Below are 13,674 nucleotides of genomic sequence, written 5' to 3'. Positions count from 1 at the left end.
ATTAAAGGACTGCATTAAAAATTCTACATCATTAGGATTTGCGTTAATATCACAGCCAAAGCGTGCTGAGAACTGATCAGCCGTACCCTGAAAAATAGTACAGGAATGGAATATTATTTTAGGACACAAGGGGTCAGCTGGTGCAGATATTTAGCACAAACGATGTGATCGATATCTAGTCCCAGAGAAAAAACTAGGTCTAATGTATGACCACCCATGTGAGTGGTGCCGGAAACATGTTGCTTGAAATGACAAGATTCAGTAATATTAAGAAATTCAATGGCTACACAATTTGTGGCATCATCAATGTGCAGGTTCAAATAAATCACCAACTAATAACTCTTTATCCAGCGCGATAATAGAAGTCAGAAAGCCAGTGAACAGATAGAAACCAACGTGCTGGACCTGGAGGTATCACAGCAAATACCTGGCTGGTTGAACAACCTAACACAGAATATCCAATTCAAAATGGTTCAAATTATATAATATCATAACACAAGAACAATATAATAAACACAACACTCTGAATTGGGATTCATTACATCCAATGTTCATTACACCTTCCTGCCAATCTATTTTTTATTAAATAGATTAAATATTTTAAAAACATTCCCAGAACTTAGAAATTTTAATGTGCATGTACAGCGAGCCACGCAATGTAAGAGATTAGAAAGAGAAGAATCCTTTCAGGCACATGGGTGAGCAACTTTCTTTGGAATGAATGGACATCATCTTGGAACACAGTATCCACTTTTCATGATCCATTTATGTTTTGGATGCAGAAATCCCCAGAGTGATGTAATTTGATCTATTTACTAGTATTTACTAGTCTATAATGCTTCAAGTAAACAGATACTACTGTACACACTGGAACGCTAACAGCTAGTGCTAATCATTGGCTCTGATGCCTCGGTCTGAGAGTTGTTTCTGTTCAGTTCCTCATTCTTATTATGTTCTGTGGCGCCATTTCTTAATGTCAGTGGATGTGGTGAGTTCTGGGCTTTCACTTTGAACACATCCCACTTCTCAGGAAGCAGTCCTTTGTTGAAGATCACAGAAGCCAGGTAGGAGAACAACAAGATGGCAGCGAGGGCAGACAGCATGGAGATGGTCTTAACTGGAGAGTACTGGACATAAACACCGTCCTCGAGAGTGCATCCTGGGAAGTGTATGACTGGTGCTAACCCTAGTGATGGGTGTCCACTGAGCAGTCTTAAAACCAATCCCACTAGGAAGCCCATAACAGCCCCGTAACCATTGGAGATGTTGAAGAAGAGGACACAGACGAGTTGAGGGAACATTATGATGTAGGCCACTTCAGCACCAACGAACCACAACAGTACAATGCTGTTTTTCAGGGTGGTGATTGATGTACCAACCAAGCCCACTACCAACACAGAAGCACGGATCACCCACTGAATCTCTTTGTCTGATGCCTGAAAATGAAAGTAGAGAGGAAAAAGAAAAGGAAAACAGCAAATGATTGAGACAGCTCTGCTTCAAAATACCTCTCTCATTGCTTCCTTATCTTATTCACTCTTCTTCTTAGATTATTTCTCCATCATACCATCTTTTTTACTTTATTTGTACCATTTTGAAATAGATATTCTGTGTTAGGTCATTCAACCAGGCAGGTATTTGCTGCGGTATGGTATGACATGGATTCTGTCCCCACTGAGAAGATAGTTATACAAAATAAAGCAGGATTTCAAAAATAAAGAGCACATTTTGCTGGCCTTGAGGCAACATTTAGCGTGACAGAAACCGAATATAATAACAATGGAAGGTTTATCCTCTCTTTCCTGCTTGTCTTCCCTTTACTCGCTGCCTCTTCTTCTTCTCCCATCTTTATCCAAGGTGTGAGTGGAAAGTTACAGAGGGGAGGAAGATAGACTCTGTTTTCAAAAATTATCCTTGGGTACTATAGTCACTACATTTCACAGATACAACGATGTGATCTCATGTGATGCCGTACAGCTTCTGACCTTTTAACAGAGTCACTTTTGGAGCAGTAGACACTTGAGCACTAACTGAAAGTTCTCCTCCTTGTCTTTCTTATGTATTATATTTTCTTCTTCTTCTTGCATCCATATGCCGGTTGCCAGTTGATGAAAATTGAATAAGGCGTGTACATAAAATTCAAATAAACATTCTGGATAGTGCTTCTGCCACCTATGAGATAACTTACGTCCTCACTTCCCACATCCTTCTTGTAAAGTGATTGACTTCAGACTTTATATTATAAATAGTATAGATATTACAAACTGTTACTTCATCTGTTTATCTGTTAGAATAAATAGGGTGAGGCAGCCTTCAGTCTGGCCTTCAGCTCAGTAACAGCTTCCTACTGGACCTCAGGGCACAGACTAATGACCCCTTCAAAGTAAACTGAGAGATCAGCTTTTACAGATGAATACTTCCAGTTTTTTCAGGTTTATTTCAGATCTTTTCTTTTTTTTTATAGGGCACCTTTACCTGTGTTGCTTGTATAATGACCAAATATCCCCAATGTCGTCCTTATCAAGCAAGATACAGCTCTGTATTTAGCAAGAAAGACTTTTTTACTTTATTTCTACCATTTTGAAATATATATTCTGTGTGAGGTTGTTCAACCAGGCAGGTATTTGCTGTGATATGACATGGAGCTATGGGACCGCAAGTTTGGGTTTGTGCGGTTCCATAATATTTCTTTCCAGGATTGTAGTAATATGATGGGGTTATGGAATAATTGCTGGGATTCATTTTTAGACTGATAATAAAAAGGGATGTTAAAAACCCTATCTAACAAGTCCCACTATCCACAAAATCACAATATCTGTAGGAGGCGTTAATCAATACCATTGTGTCCAATTACGTAATATTAATTGCAAATGATAGTTATGATGAAGTAGTAACCACACAAATGGTTTAACAGGAGCTAAATAGCAACATGTCATTGATCTGGAATCAATGGGTGATTTTTAGGTGTATATCATGGCAAATATATATATATTAAAAACATCTTGACTGTATACCGTAGGGCTTCCTCTTTTGGATTTTGTGGGTAGCAACATGCCTTCAATCTAGAAATAATTTTGCCTCATTGTTTGAATTATATCCCATTTATTACAAAGAATATTAGACAGTGTATTTTTAGTCAATTTCATTATGGAAAAGGTAACATCCCAGTGGCTAAACTTAATGATTCAAAGCTGCAGTAAAACAATGTAATACATAATAAAAACCATGCAGATTATACACTTATATTAAAAACCCAGGTGCCAATTTTCATGCACAGTTAATATATCACTCAATGCAACTATCATGTATCACAGCTCATATTAATTGTTGGTACAAGGTGATACAAAATACAGTGCAGTCAAAAAGGTCTCTGGACAGACATTTTACCCCCCTAGGGAGGAAACAAACACCTACAATAACAGATCAGGTAAGACTACTGTTCACTTCCTCGCTGGATCTGAGGCCTCTTGTTTAGTAATTTTTTAAAAGTTTGCATTCTCATATGTTGCACCATCTGTTGGTGTCAGTGGTTGTAGAACACAGTATCCATTTTTCATGATATATTTATGTTTTGGATGCAGAAAACTCCAGAGTGATATACTTTGAGCTATTTACTAGTCTGTATGATTTAAAAAAAAAACTACTGAACAAACACTAACACTAACAGCTAGTGCTAATCATTGGCTCTGATGCCTCAGTCTGAGAGTTGTTTCTGTTCAATTCCTCATTCTTATTATCTTCTGTGGCGCCATCTGTTGGTGTCAGTGGTTGTGGTGAGTTCTGGGCTTTCACTTTGAACACATCCCACTTCTCAGGAAGCAGGCCTTTGTTGAAGATCACAGAAGCCAGGTAGGAGAACAACAAGATGGCAGCGATGGCAGACAGCATGGAGATGGTCTTAACTGGAGAGTACTGGACATAAACACCGTCCTCAAGAGTGCATCCTGGGAAGTGTATGACTGGTGCTAATCCTAGTGATGGGTGTCCACTGAGCAGTCTTAACACCAATCCCACCAGGAAGCCCATAACAGCTCCATAACCGTTGGAGATGTTGAAGAAGAGGACGCAGACGAGTTGAGGGAACATTGTGATGTAGGCCACTTCAGCACCAATGAACCACAACAGTAAGATGCTGCTTTTCAGGTTGGTGAATGATGTACCGACCAAGCCCACTACCAACACAGAAGCACGGATCACCCACTGAATCTCTCTGTCTGATGCCTGAAGTGGAAAATAAAGAGGACGAAGAACAGGGAAACAGCAAATGATTAAAACTGCTCTGCTTTCTCTCTCCCACCTTCACAACAGCAAACAGTATTTTAGCCAGCTTTCCTTTTACCAAATTGAAGACATGCAGTTTTTTACCTGAGGCCTCAGGATGTTCTTGTAGATGTTGGAGGTGAAGACAGAAGCTGCAGAGAGCATAGCAGAGTCAGCCGATGACATCACGGCAGCAGCTACACATCCAGTACCGATAATGGAGATGAAGGACGGGGTGAGGTGCTGCAGGGCGATGGGCAGAGCTAGAGCTGATTCACCACGTTCATATGGAGAAGGAGAACCATAGGAAGTTTGGTTCCAGTCTGAGGCATGGACACAAGAGAAGGAAAGATTGAATAATAGTCTCATTATCTGTTTTAGTGATTCTGAGAGGAGCCTATTGTAGGCTATATTCCTTATGATGATATTTTATGAATGCATGCAAGTCCATCTTCTTTGAAAATGTTAGATTCAGTTTACCATGCTATGGTATGATTTGGGTTTCTGCACACATCATTGTAATTTGTATGATAAAGTTGTTTTTTCTTCCAAATACTAATTCTGCCTCAATATTTATGTTCTCTACTGACTCTTAAAACTCAGTAGCTGCAACCTTCAGTCATGCGGACAAATTACGTATTTCATTCCTTGACCATGCACTGTCTTTGGTGAAAGTAGGTTTAAAGTTGTGGCACCCTCAGCTTGGCGTGACATACATAGACACTTTAAGCTAGATTATTTTATAAGCATGAAAGATTATAAAAACAGGATTAAGGACTATTTCACCACTGAATGTAGGCTACATGTCGTTACTGAATATGGAGTTAAATTAGTCTCAAAATCGACTTGACCGGTTGTGCAAAAAGACTGGACTCTCAGTGCACATCCAACTCTAGAACACTTAAACCTCTACAAGAACTCTCTCTCCACTGCCAAATCCTCCTACTACTCCAACCTCATCAGTACTGGTAAAGGTAACACCAGAACCCTCTTCTCAACAGTCAGCCACCTACTTCAGCCTCCTAGAACCCTCCCCCCAAATATGTCCATTGATAACTGTACTGCCTTTCCGCAAAGCTTTGACACCAAAATCAACACCATCCACCTATAGCTGGCCTCATCTTGCACATCCCCATGTGACCCACCATGGATGGTTACCTCCTGCCAACCACTCATCAGCACCCTTTACAACTTCAAACCAGCAATATAATTTACCATCTCTGAGCTCATCCTTAAAGTCAAACCCACTACTTGTCAGCTAGATCCCATCCCCACTATCCTCGTCAAAGCCTGTCTGCCCTCCATCTCCCCCATGATCACAAGAATAATTAACTCCTCCCTCACCACTGGGATTGTACCCCCACCCTCAACAACGCTGCAATCACACCTACTCTCAAACAACCCGGTGCTGACCCAGCTGAAAAGAACCATTTCAGGCCCATCTCAAACCTCTACTTCATTTCAAAAACTCTTGAGAGAGTGGTTGCTGCTCAACTTCAGTCCCAGCTTGACTCAAACAACCTCCATGAACCTTTCCAATCTGGTTTCCACACAGTAATGAAACAGCCCTGGTCAAAACCACCAACGACCTCCTCCGTGCAGCTGACTCTGGATTGCTCACCATCCTTATCCTCCTCGATCTCACTGCTGCCTTTGACACCATCTCCCACCCACTACTCATCGAGCGCCTGGCTGATATTGGAATCACTGGTGTTGCACTCTCATGGTTTTCCTCATATCGCACTGACAGACAACAATTTGTACAACTGAGCAACTACAGCTTAAGGTGTTCTGCTGTTTCACGGGGTGTCCCCGAGGGGTCCGCATTTGGTCCACTGCTATTCATCATCTACCCCCTTCCCCTTGGCACTATCCTCTGTCACCACGATGTCCACTTTCACTGTTATGCCGACGACAGACAGGTCTACATTTCAACAAACCCGCCGCTGCCCTGCCACCCACCTCCCTCGCCACCTGCCTACAGGACATCAGGAGCTGGATGAGCAGGACCTTTTTGAAGCTCAATGGCAGTAAAACAGAGGTCCTGCTCATCAGGTCTAAAAACATCCTCTCCAAAGCACAAAACACCAGTGCCCAAAACCTCATCATCGATGGCTTCTCCATTCCATTCTCCAACAAAGTCAAAAGCATTGGTGTCACTCTAGACAGCACCCTCTCCTTTGCACCTCACATGAAAAAATGTCACCAGGACTGCTTTCTTCCATCTAATCAACATCTCCAGACTCCGCCCATTCCTGTCTCATTTCAGCACAGAAGTCTTGGTCCATGCATTTGTCACATCCCGAATTGACTACTGCAACACTGTTCTCTCTTGCCTTCCCACCAAATTGCTCAAAAGACTTCAAATCATTCAGAACTCTACTGCCTCCGACCACATCACCCCCATTCTCATCCAACCACACTGGCTTCTTGTTCAATACCGGATTGACTATAAAAAAAACTCCTGCTCACCTACAAAGCCCTCACAACCTTGCCAGCACCTATCTCACTGACCTCCTTCAAGAGTATGCCCCCTGCCGTTCCCTGTGCTCATCCTCAGCTGGTCTTCTGACCAACCCAAACTCCCGTTTCAGCACGTGTCTGCCTAAATGACTCCTGTTATGTTTGCTCTGCTGGTGTCTTTGTCGTGTCTGGCTGTTTTTATCTGTTTGAGTCATGTGTCCATGTGTCCTTGGGTGGCTTGAAAGATGCCACCAAATAAAATGTATTATCATTATTATTAGTAGTAATATAAATAGCAACAAAGTATGTGCTGGGAGTAGGTTATGGTGGACTAATGGTTCAGACACTTTCACACAAGATTCCTAGCTTTGAGTCCCATGAGATGCCTATTTTCACGCTTACTTGACTTTATTATTTTCCCGGGTGCATAATATTGTTGGCTGCTTACACCTGGCTGCTATTAGCATCTGCCATAAAACAATGCCACCTTGATCTGTGCCTGAGACCTGCTGGGCAAGTTACGCTAAGTAAGTAACTGGGTGTTTCTTAGTTTCTGTTACAAACTCTTCTATTATTTGCAAGTCTTGTTCTTTTATGAACACAGATGCATAAAGGTATTCATTTCCACAGTTTACTCCAGTATGTAGAAACTGTTAATACCTGTGGATGCAGTGGCTGCCCCAAGCAGTATAGGAGGTATTCCAAATATAAGAATGAGAAAAGCAGCGACCAAGCAACTGAACTTGGCTGTGGCTGAGGAAGAAGCCGACAAGATCCTCTGGTGGATGCACTGATATCCCAGACTCCCCAATGCCTTAAAAGTAAAACAGTTAATGGGTTAATTTTTTCACTCATGTGGCAACTTTGATATTTAAAGAAACAATGTTTCAGATAAAAGCCTCTGCCTACAACCTGTCTGATTCTTTGGTTAAAAATGAAAAATTATGCACTGTTTAAATATTTTTTATTTATCATTATTCTGATGAAATCTATTAAGACTGGAGTGAATTGCTTTTGATATTGGCCATATTGTGGTTTTCTTACAAAGAATAAGAAATCATCAATCATTATCCAGGTCTTTTTCAGCCCCGGTGTACCAATCCAGGGAGCGTGTAAGGTGTTGTTCATCAGTGTCTGGCTAATGTCCAAGCAGGAAGGGTTCATCAGAACAAAAGGAACACAGAGCCACTGCAGAGACAAATAAAAATGGAAATGATGAACACATAAAACGTTTTAAGACATCCTGTGGAGTTTTTAATGCCTAGTGATTGTTTTCTTAAAACAAAAAGCCTGACACTATACCAACTAAAAGTATAGCCAACTCACCAAGCTGATGAATATGAGGACAAGCTGTATAACATCTGTGTAGGCCACAGAGTAGAGACCTCCCAGCAGTGTGTAGGTAATGGCGACGGCAGCAGAGATCCACATGCACACAGAGAAGGACAAATCCAGGACCACACTCATGGTTCCTCCTGTCAAACACATTGTATCAGTGACAGCTACTCTGTGATTGGCCAAAACACATAAATTGACGCCCTTGGGTTGTTACCAATCAGCAACCAGAAGAATACAATATTGACAGTGCATTGGTCCAATGATGTTTTCCAAATGTCATCTTCAATCTCTACCACTGTATTGTATGTGATGAACTGGCGGTAAAGATGTAAAGAAGCATTTTAGAAAATAAATTATTACGAGCAAATTGTGAACTACTTTTAAATACATAACAAAACAACGACTTTTTATTTTTGCCGTTTTATTGAGCTGTGAGTGGATGTAGAGAGCTACGCTCGGGGCTTGCTGTTCGGGCCTCGTCATCAGCTATCCGGGCTGCACCCACAGTAGAGCTACGGTTGACATATGGCGGCCCGATGCCCGTGCGGCTCTGGATCTCGATGTGGGCAATGGGCTGCTCTATGAGACAGGCTTCTAGTGACACATTATGCACACAAGGTGCATTCCCATCCTGAGACTGAATGATTGTTTTTAAGAAATTTTGTAAGCCATTATTTTACTGCTTAATTTTTCGTTTTGCACAAGAAAGTAGAGATAAGTAGCTAACTACTGCGGTCATAATAATAACAATATTAATTCATATAACACTTAAATAAAATGGAGGTGCAAATGCAAAATAAGAGGAATAACTAAATAAATAACATGACACTGTGGGTTGGTTTTCCAACCTCAAATTTTTGGAGTCACCAGCCGCCACTCACAGCGTAGGTAGGAATTTACATCCACGTATACATTTTCACTTTAAATTTTCACTTAACAGATAAAAGAATTGTAAACACACAGTTACAAATGTACATATGTAAGTAAAGTGCATATGTATATACCTTACCTAAACCAATTAGTGTTGCGGGCACCCAGAGCACATCAACAGAAACTGAAGCCAGGCACAGTCCAGCTGTTAGTACTTTCCCATATTTGGCATGGAAAGGGTCCAGCATCGTCACATAGTTTCTTTCTCTCATTGGCTTTGAAAACACCAAGCCAGCTTTAAAAGAGGCCAGACAACATCACAATTAGAAACCAAAATAATAAAAAACATGGAGGTGTAAATATCACATACAAAAACAAGCTGCATTTATTTCTTTTCAGCATCGTAAGATTTACACCGTGAGCTTCAGTGAATGTTCTATAAGTTAGTCTTAACCAAGAACGGTAAAACAAAGTCATGATAGACTACAAATGTGTGCCACCAGAATGTTTTTGTTCAGTTGTCATTCAAATTGGCAGAGAGCAGCCTACCCGCTCTCGGACTGGAAGAGACGGACGAGAGGGGAGGAGTTCTAGGCATTGCTCCTCCTCCTACTCTTTGCAGAGCGGAGGCTCCATTCAGGCCCTTAGAGAAGCTTTGGGCCATATGCAAAGGGTTAAACTGGAGGAGCAGCTTAAACTTATGGAACTAGAGGAGATCTGGAAACAGCAACTGGAGGAAGAAGAAATTGAAACCCATTACAGGACATTTGATGACCAAGCTTGGGAGGCTACCCGGGCCCAAAAGGCTTTAACATCAAGACTGTCGGGAGCTGGGAAGCTTAGGCAGTGGGAAGGAAATATGAAGAGGCAGAACTCATCTGCTTGCCTCCAGTCTTCTTCCCAGCCTACTAGCTTCCAGTCAGCACCAACGGATGCTAGCTATCAGCATGCTATCCTGCAGCCTACGCCTCCGCCGCTGCCCAGCCACCCAAAGTCGCCTCCGCCGCTACCCAGCCATGTTCGGCCGCAGCAGCATCAAGCCCAACTTCCTGTTCGGCTCACCACTGGACCCACCTACAGTCGGGTCTTCAGTTGTGCGCTGCTCTACCTGGCCTCAAGACTGCATGGCCATCTTCCAGCGGGGTCCCATCACTGTGGTCGTCCTCCAGAGGGGTCCTGCCACCTCTGTACCGTGGTCGTCCTCCAGAGGGGTCCTACTCCTTCTGTGGTCATCCTCCAGAGGGGTCCTGCTGCCTCAGTGGTCTTCGTCCAGAGGGGTCCTGCTGCCTCAGTGGTCATTCTCCAGAGGGGTGCCGCCGCCACCTCGGTGGTCGTCCTCTAGGGCGGTCCCACCTCTGTCACTATCTTCATCCTGAGGGATATGGCTCGCGTCTCCAACCTCCGGAGAGGTCCTACTTCCATCTCCGACCTCTGGAGAGTTCCTGCTCCCGTTTCTGACCACTGGAGAGGTTCTGCACCCGTTGCCGACTTCCAGAGAGGTCCTGCTCCTGTTGCTGACCTCCGGGGAGGTCCTGCTCCCGTTGCTGACCTCTGGAGAGGTTCTGCCCATCTGGTCATCTGCCAACCCGTTCCCCAGAGGGGCTCCACCCATCTGGTCATCCTCCTAAACCCGTCACTCCAAATATGCTCCTGATGGGGCGGCGGGATACTTCACTTCACTTCTTCACATGGGGTACGACAATGATGAGCTCAAAGTGACAATGTATCATAGACATGAACATAGGTTCAAAACTGCAAGGAGTTTTGGGGGCGGCAATGTTTGAAACTGTATCATGTCTGCCTACATCTTAATGAGCTCTGAGAGCAGCCATAGGCTCACCTGTGCTTAGTTGACTCTGAACTACGCACAGGTGAGCCCAATCAGCATGCAATCAGGGCTCCTAAGTAGGAGGGGAGGAGAAGAACATGTCTCTGTTTGCCCTGCATGCTACCAGCCATACCTTATCCCCTGCCTTGATCAAGTGCATCGTCAAACTACAACACTTGATGAGGTTAAAGGGGAAACTCATCTGAATAAAGTCTCTTTTGGTGGAATTTCCTGGCTCTCTTTCTCTCTGATTTGGTTTTCCCCATGTCCAATACTCAAATGTCTCCAGCCCTGGCCACACTCTGGTCACCTCAATACTTACCCATAATAAAAGATGAGCTGTATCCAATTAGCATCACGATTGCCCAGGTTAGTCCCATAGAGGGTGTGTACACCATCTCAGCTGTGCCAACAATGAAGGCTCCTCCGACCCACGTAGCTACAGGATGGATCAACACACAGCAAGTCATTTAGTGGACAAACAGCAGCTATTTGGACAGAGAACAAAAGGGGTTATAATCCATCATTATTGACAAACTTTCATTAGGTTCATCATATTATCAGTTTAGAAAATTCTGTTGTCCGAATTAACGATTCCAAGAAAATTGTAATTAGGAGACCCGGACCCATCCCCCCGCACAACCGTGGAGTGGGTTAATTTAGTCGCACGCTGAGTTCCAACACGTGACTTGAATTAACCGGTGCAGCACGAAACATTGCTTTTATTGACAATTTTAATCCCTTCTAGAAACGCCTTTTTTCTGCCCGGATGGTATCCACACAAATGGCCTTGGTTCACGCACTCTGACTATCAATATTTTCGACTCCATCTGGTCCTCTCCTTCGCACTGACTAACCCACAACTCATGCTCTCACAAGGTCATCTTTGGTCACCACACGCAAACATCTCCCTCCCCTACAAACCACACTAGCTCCCCCCTGTGGCCTGGTGGGTTTCCTACTACTATTCCCCCAGTAGTTGGTGATTTAAAGTTTTGTCAAGTTCAGTAGAGCACTGAGGCATCACTAGTCGTTCACTGAATGAACTTCTGAGTCCGTTAAAAAGACCATGTAATGGATGGCCTTCAAAATACAGAACTGTTTTCAGCTTGGCCCTTGTTCTCTTTTCTACAGTGACCTCCAGTGAGTCTGGTGCAAGACCAATCACTGAGCCAGCCTTTCTGATCAACTTATTGATCCTGTTTTTATCATCCACAGTGATGCTGCCCACCCAGCAGAGCATAAAAAGAACACTAGCTAAAATTCCTTGATAGAAAACATGAAGAAGGGTCTTGCTGCTATCAAAAGATCTAAGTTTTCTCAAAAAAAGATTCTCAACTGGGCCTTCTTGAATACAACCTCAGTGTTCTTTTTCCAGTTTAATTTACTGTCCAGGTGGACCACTACCTGGACCTATAGGACTGGACAATTTCAATCGGCTGACCCTTGATTACCACTGGGTAGACCTACTCCTTCTTCCTTCTTAAATCAATAATCAGCTCTTTGGTCTTCCCAACATTCAGTTTTAAAAAGTTTTTATCACACCAGCTGACAAATGATTCAACCTCTCTTTTGTAGGTCAGGTCACTGTCTTGGTTTAGTAGACCCACTAGAGCAGTGTTGTCTGAAAATCTTTGGATTTGACAAGACGCCTGACTCTGCCTGTAGTCAGCGGTGTTAGAACTCGGCATTGTGGGGCTCCTGTTTTAGTTGAAATGCTGTCAGACCGGTCCACATCCAGCAGGGAGTTTTAGTTTAACTGGTTAGGATTAACCTCGCCCCTTACAGTTTAGCCCCGCAATTTCCATAACTCACACACCGTTTGTCATAGGACAAACTATGTTTTGGGAAACAAATAATAATAATAATAATAATAATAACAACAACAAAAAATAAGTAACAAAGTTAGATTCAATTTTATACTCTTCACCTGTCATTGTGAAGATCCCCACCACCAAGTTAATGCTCCGGTTTCCCAGCAGGGCCATATCCATTCCAGTGGCTGCACTTTTCTTCTGTTCCCTTTTGGACTTGAAAGAAGCCCAGATACCGGTCCCAAGGACCAGCAGGTAGAAAAACACCATCGCTATCACTCCTGGGATGTTAACAGCCATGATGGATGCTGACTGGTCCCACTAGCTGATGTCCGACTGACTGACTGACTGAATGTTATAGAAAAGAGGGTTGGCATTCCAGAGGAGACCAGAAGAAGAAAGCTCCTCCTCTTTAGTTACAGGTGATGCCCTCTGGTGATAAAGGTGGTTTCAAGATGCATTTCATTGATACATCTTGAATATTGAGCAAGACCTAACTACTTCACTGCATGCAACTATGAGGTACTTCCATAGTCAATGTATTACCCATAGGCTAGAGAGAAGACATACGTGCTTAAGCTGTTCAGATACCTCTACTGGAGGTAGAACAAAGCACAACAAAGTTTTCCATAGTCTCTTAGGTCTCTTACATAGGAAATGGATTCTTGTATAAAAATATTTTACTGCAAAAGTTGTTAAATTGACAGATATTGTGACACACTCTATAAATAAAAGAAGTGCAAAATAAAGCCAGGCCTAAAAAAACAGGCCATTTTATTTATGGGCGCCTTTTCGAAACACTTAAGGTCACCTTACAAGGCAGAGTTAAAAATAGATGACAATGTAACAATAAATAATAAAATGAATGAAAACAAATTTACAGTGTATAAAATCATTATGTACAGAGGATTCGTGGGACCAGATGAATAATGATCAAAGTGAATATGCCAGTTTAAAAAGATGTGTATTGAGACGATGGAAATACGCAGGCCGAGACATTATTGATGGGAGTTTGGAATGATAGTGTGCTGTCGAGGATGACACCCAGACTCTTAACCTAAAGGGGAGGGAGAAACTGAGCAGTTATCGATGGTAATTGAA

General features: G+C 42.8%; 2 protein-coding genes across 2 annotated transcripts; both read right to left on the bottom strand.

Annotated features, from left to right (window-relative positions):
• Positions 1–581: 581 nt before the first annotated feature.
• Positions 582–9,595, bottom strand: LOC141773593 (high affinity choline transporter 1-like). Its single transcript, XM_074645436.1, has 6 exons — positions 9,481–9,595; positions 8,515–8,655; positions 8,050–8,198; positions 7,384–7,537; positions 4,366–4,583; positions 582–1,436 (listed from the first exon to the last, which is right to left on the bottom strand). Exons 1-6 carry the CDS (start codon positions 9,593–9,595, stop codon positions 876–878), a joined length of 1,338 nt encoding a protein of 445 aa, XP_074501537.1. The 3' UTR covers positions 582–875.
• LOC141774405 (high-affinity choline transporter 1-like) lies at positions 7,773–13,164 on the bottom strand. The gene is made up of 5 exons (XM_074647065.1): positions 12,690–13,164; positions 11,082–11,198; positions 9,071–9,661; positions 8,050–8,198; positions 7,773–7,911 (listed from the first exon to the last, which is right to left on the bottom strand). Exons 1-3 carry the CDS (start codon positions 12,871–12,873, stop codon positions 9,630–9,632), a joined length of 333 nt encoding a protein of 110 aa, XP_074503166.1. The 5' UTR covers positions 12,874–13,164; the 3' UTR covers positions 7,773–7,911; positions 8,050–8,198; positions 9,071–9,629.
• Between the last annotated feature and the right edge of the window lie 510 nt (positions 13,165–13,674).

This window comes from Sebastes fasciatus, chromosome 9 (genome assembly GCF_043250625.1).
Source record: "Sebastes fasciatus isolate fSebFas1 chromosome 9, fSebFas1.pri, whole genome shotgun sequence".
Lineage (NCBI taxonomy): Eukaryota > Metazoa > Chordata > Actinopteri > Perciformes > Sebastidae > Sebastes > Sebastes fasciatus.
The sequence above is the reverse complement of the archived record's forward strand: the minus strand, read 5'-3'. Positions and strand labels throughout refer to the sequence as shown.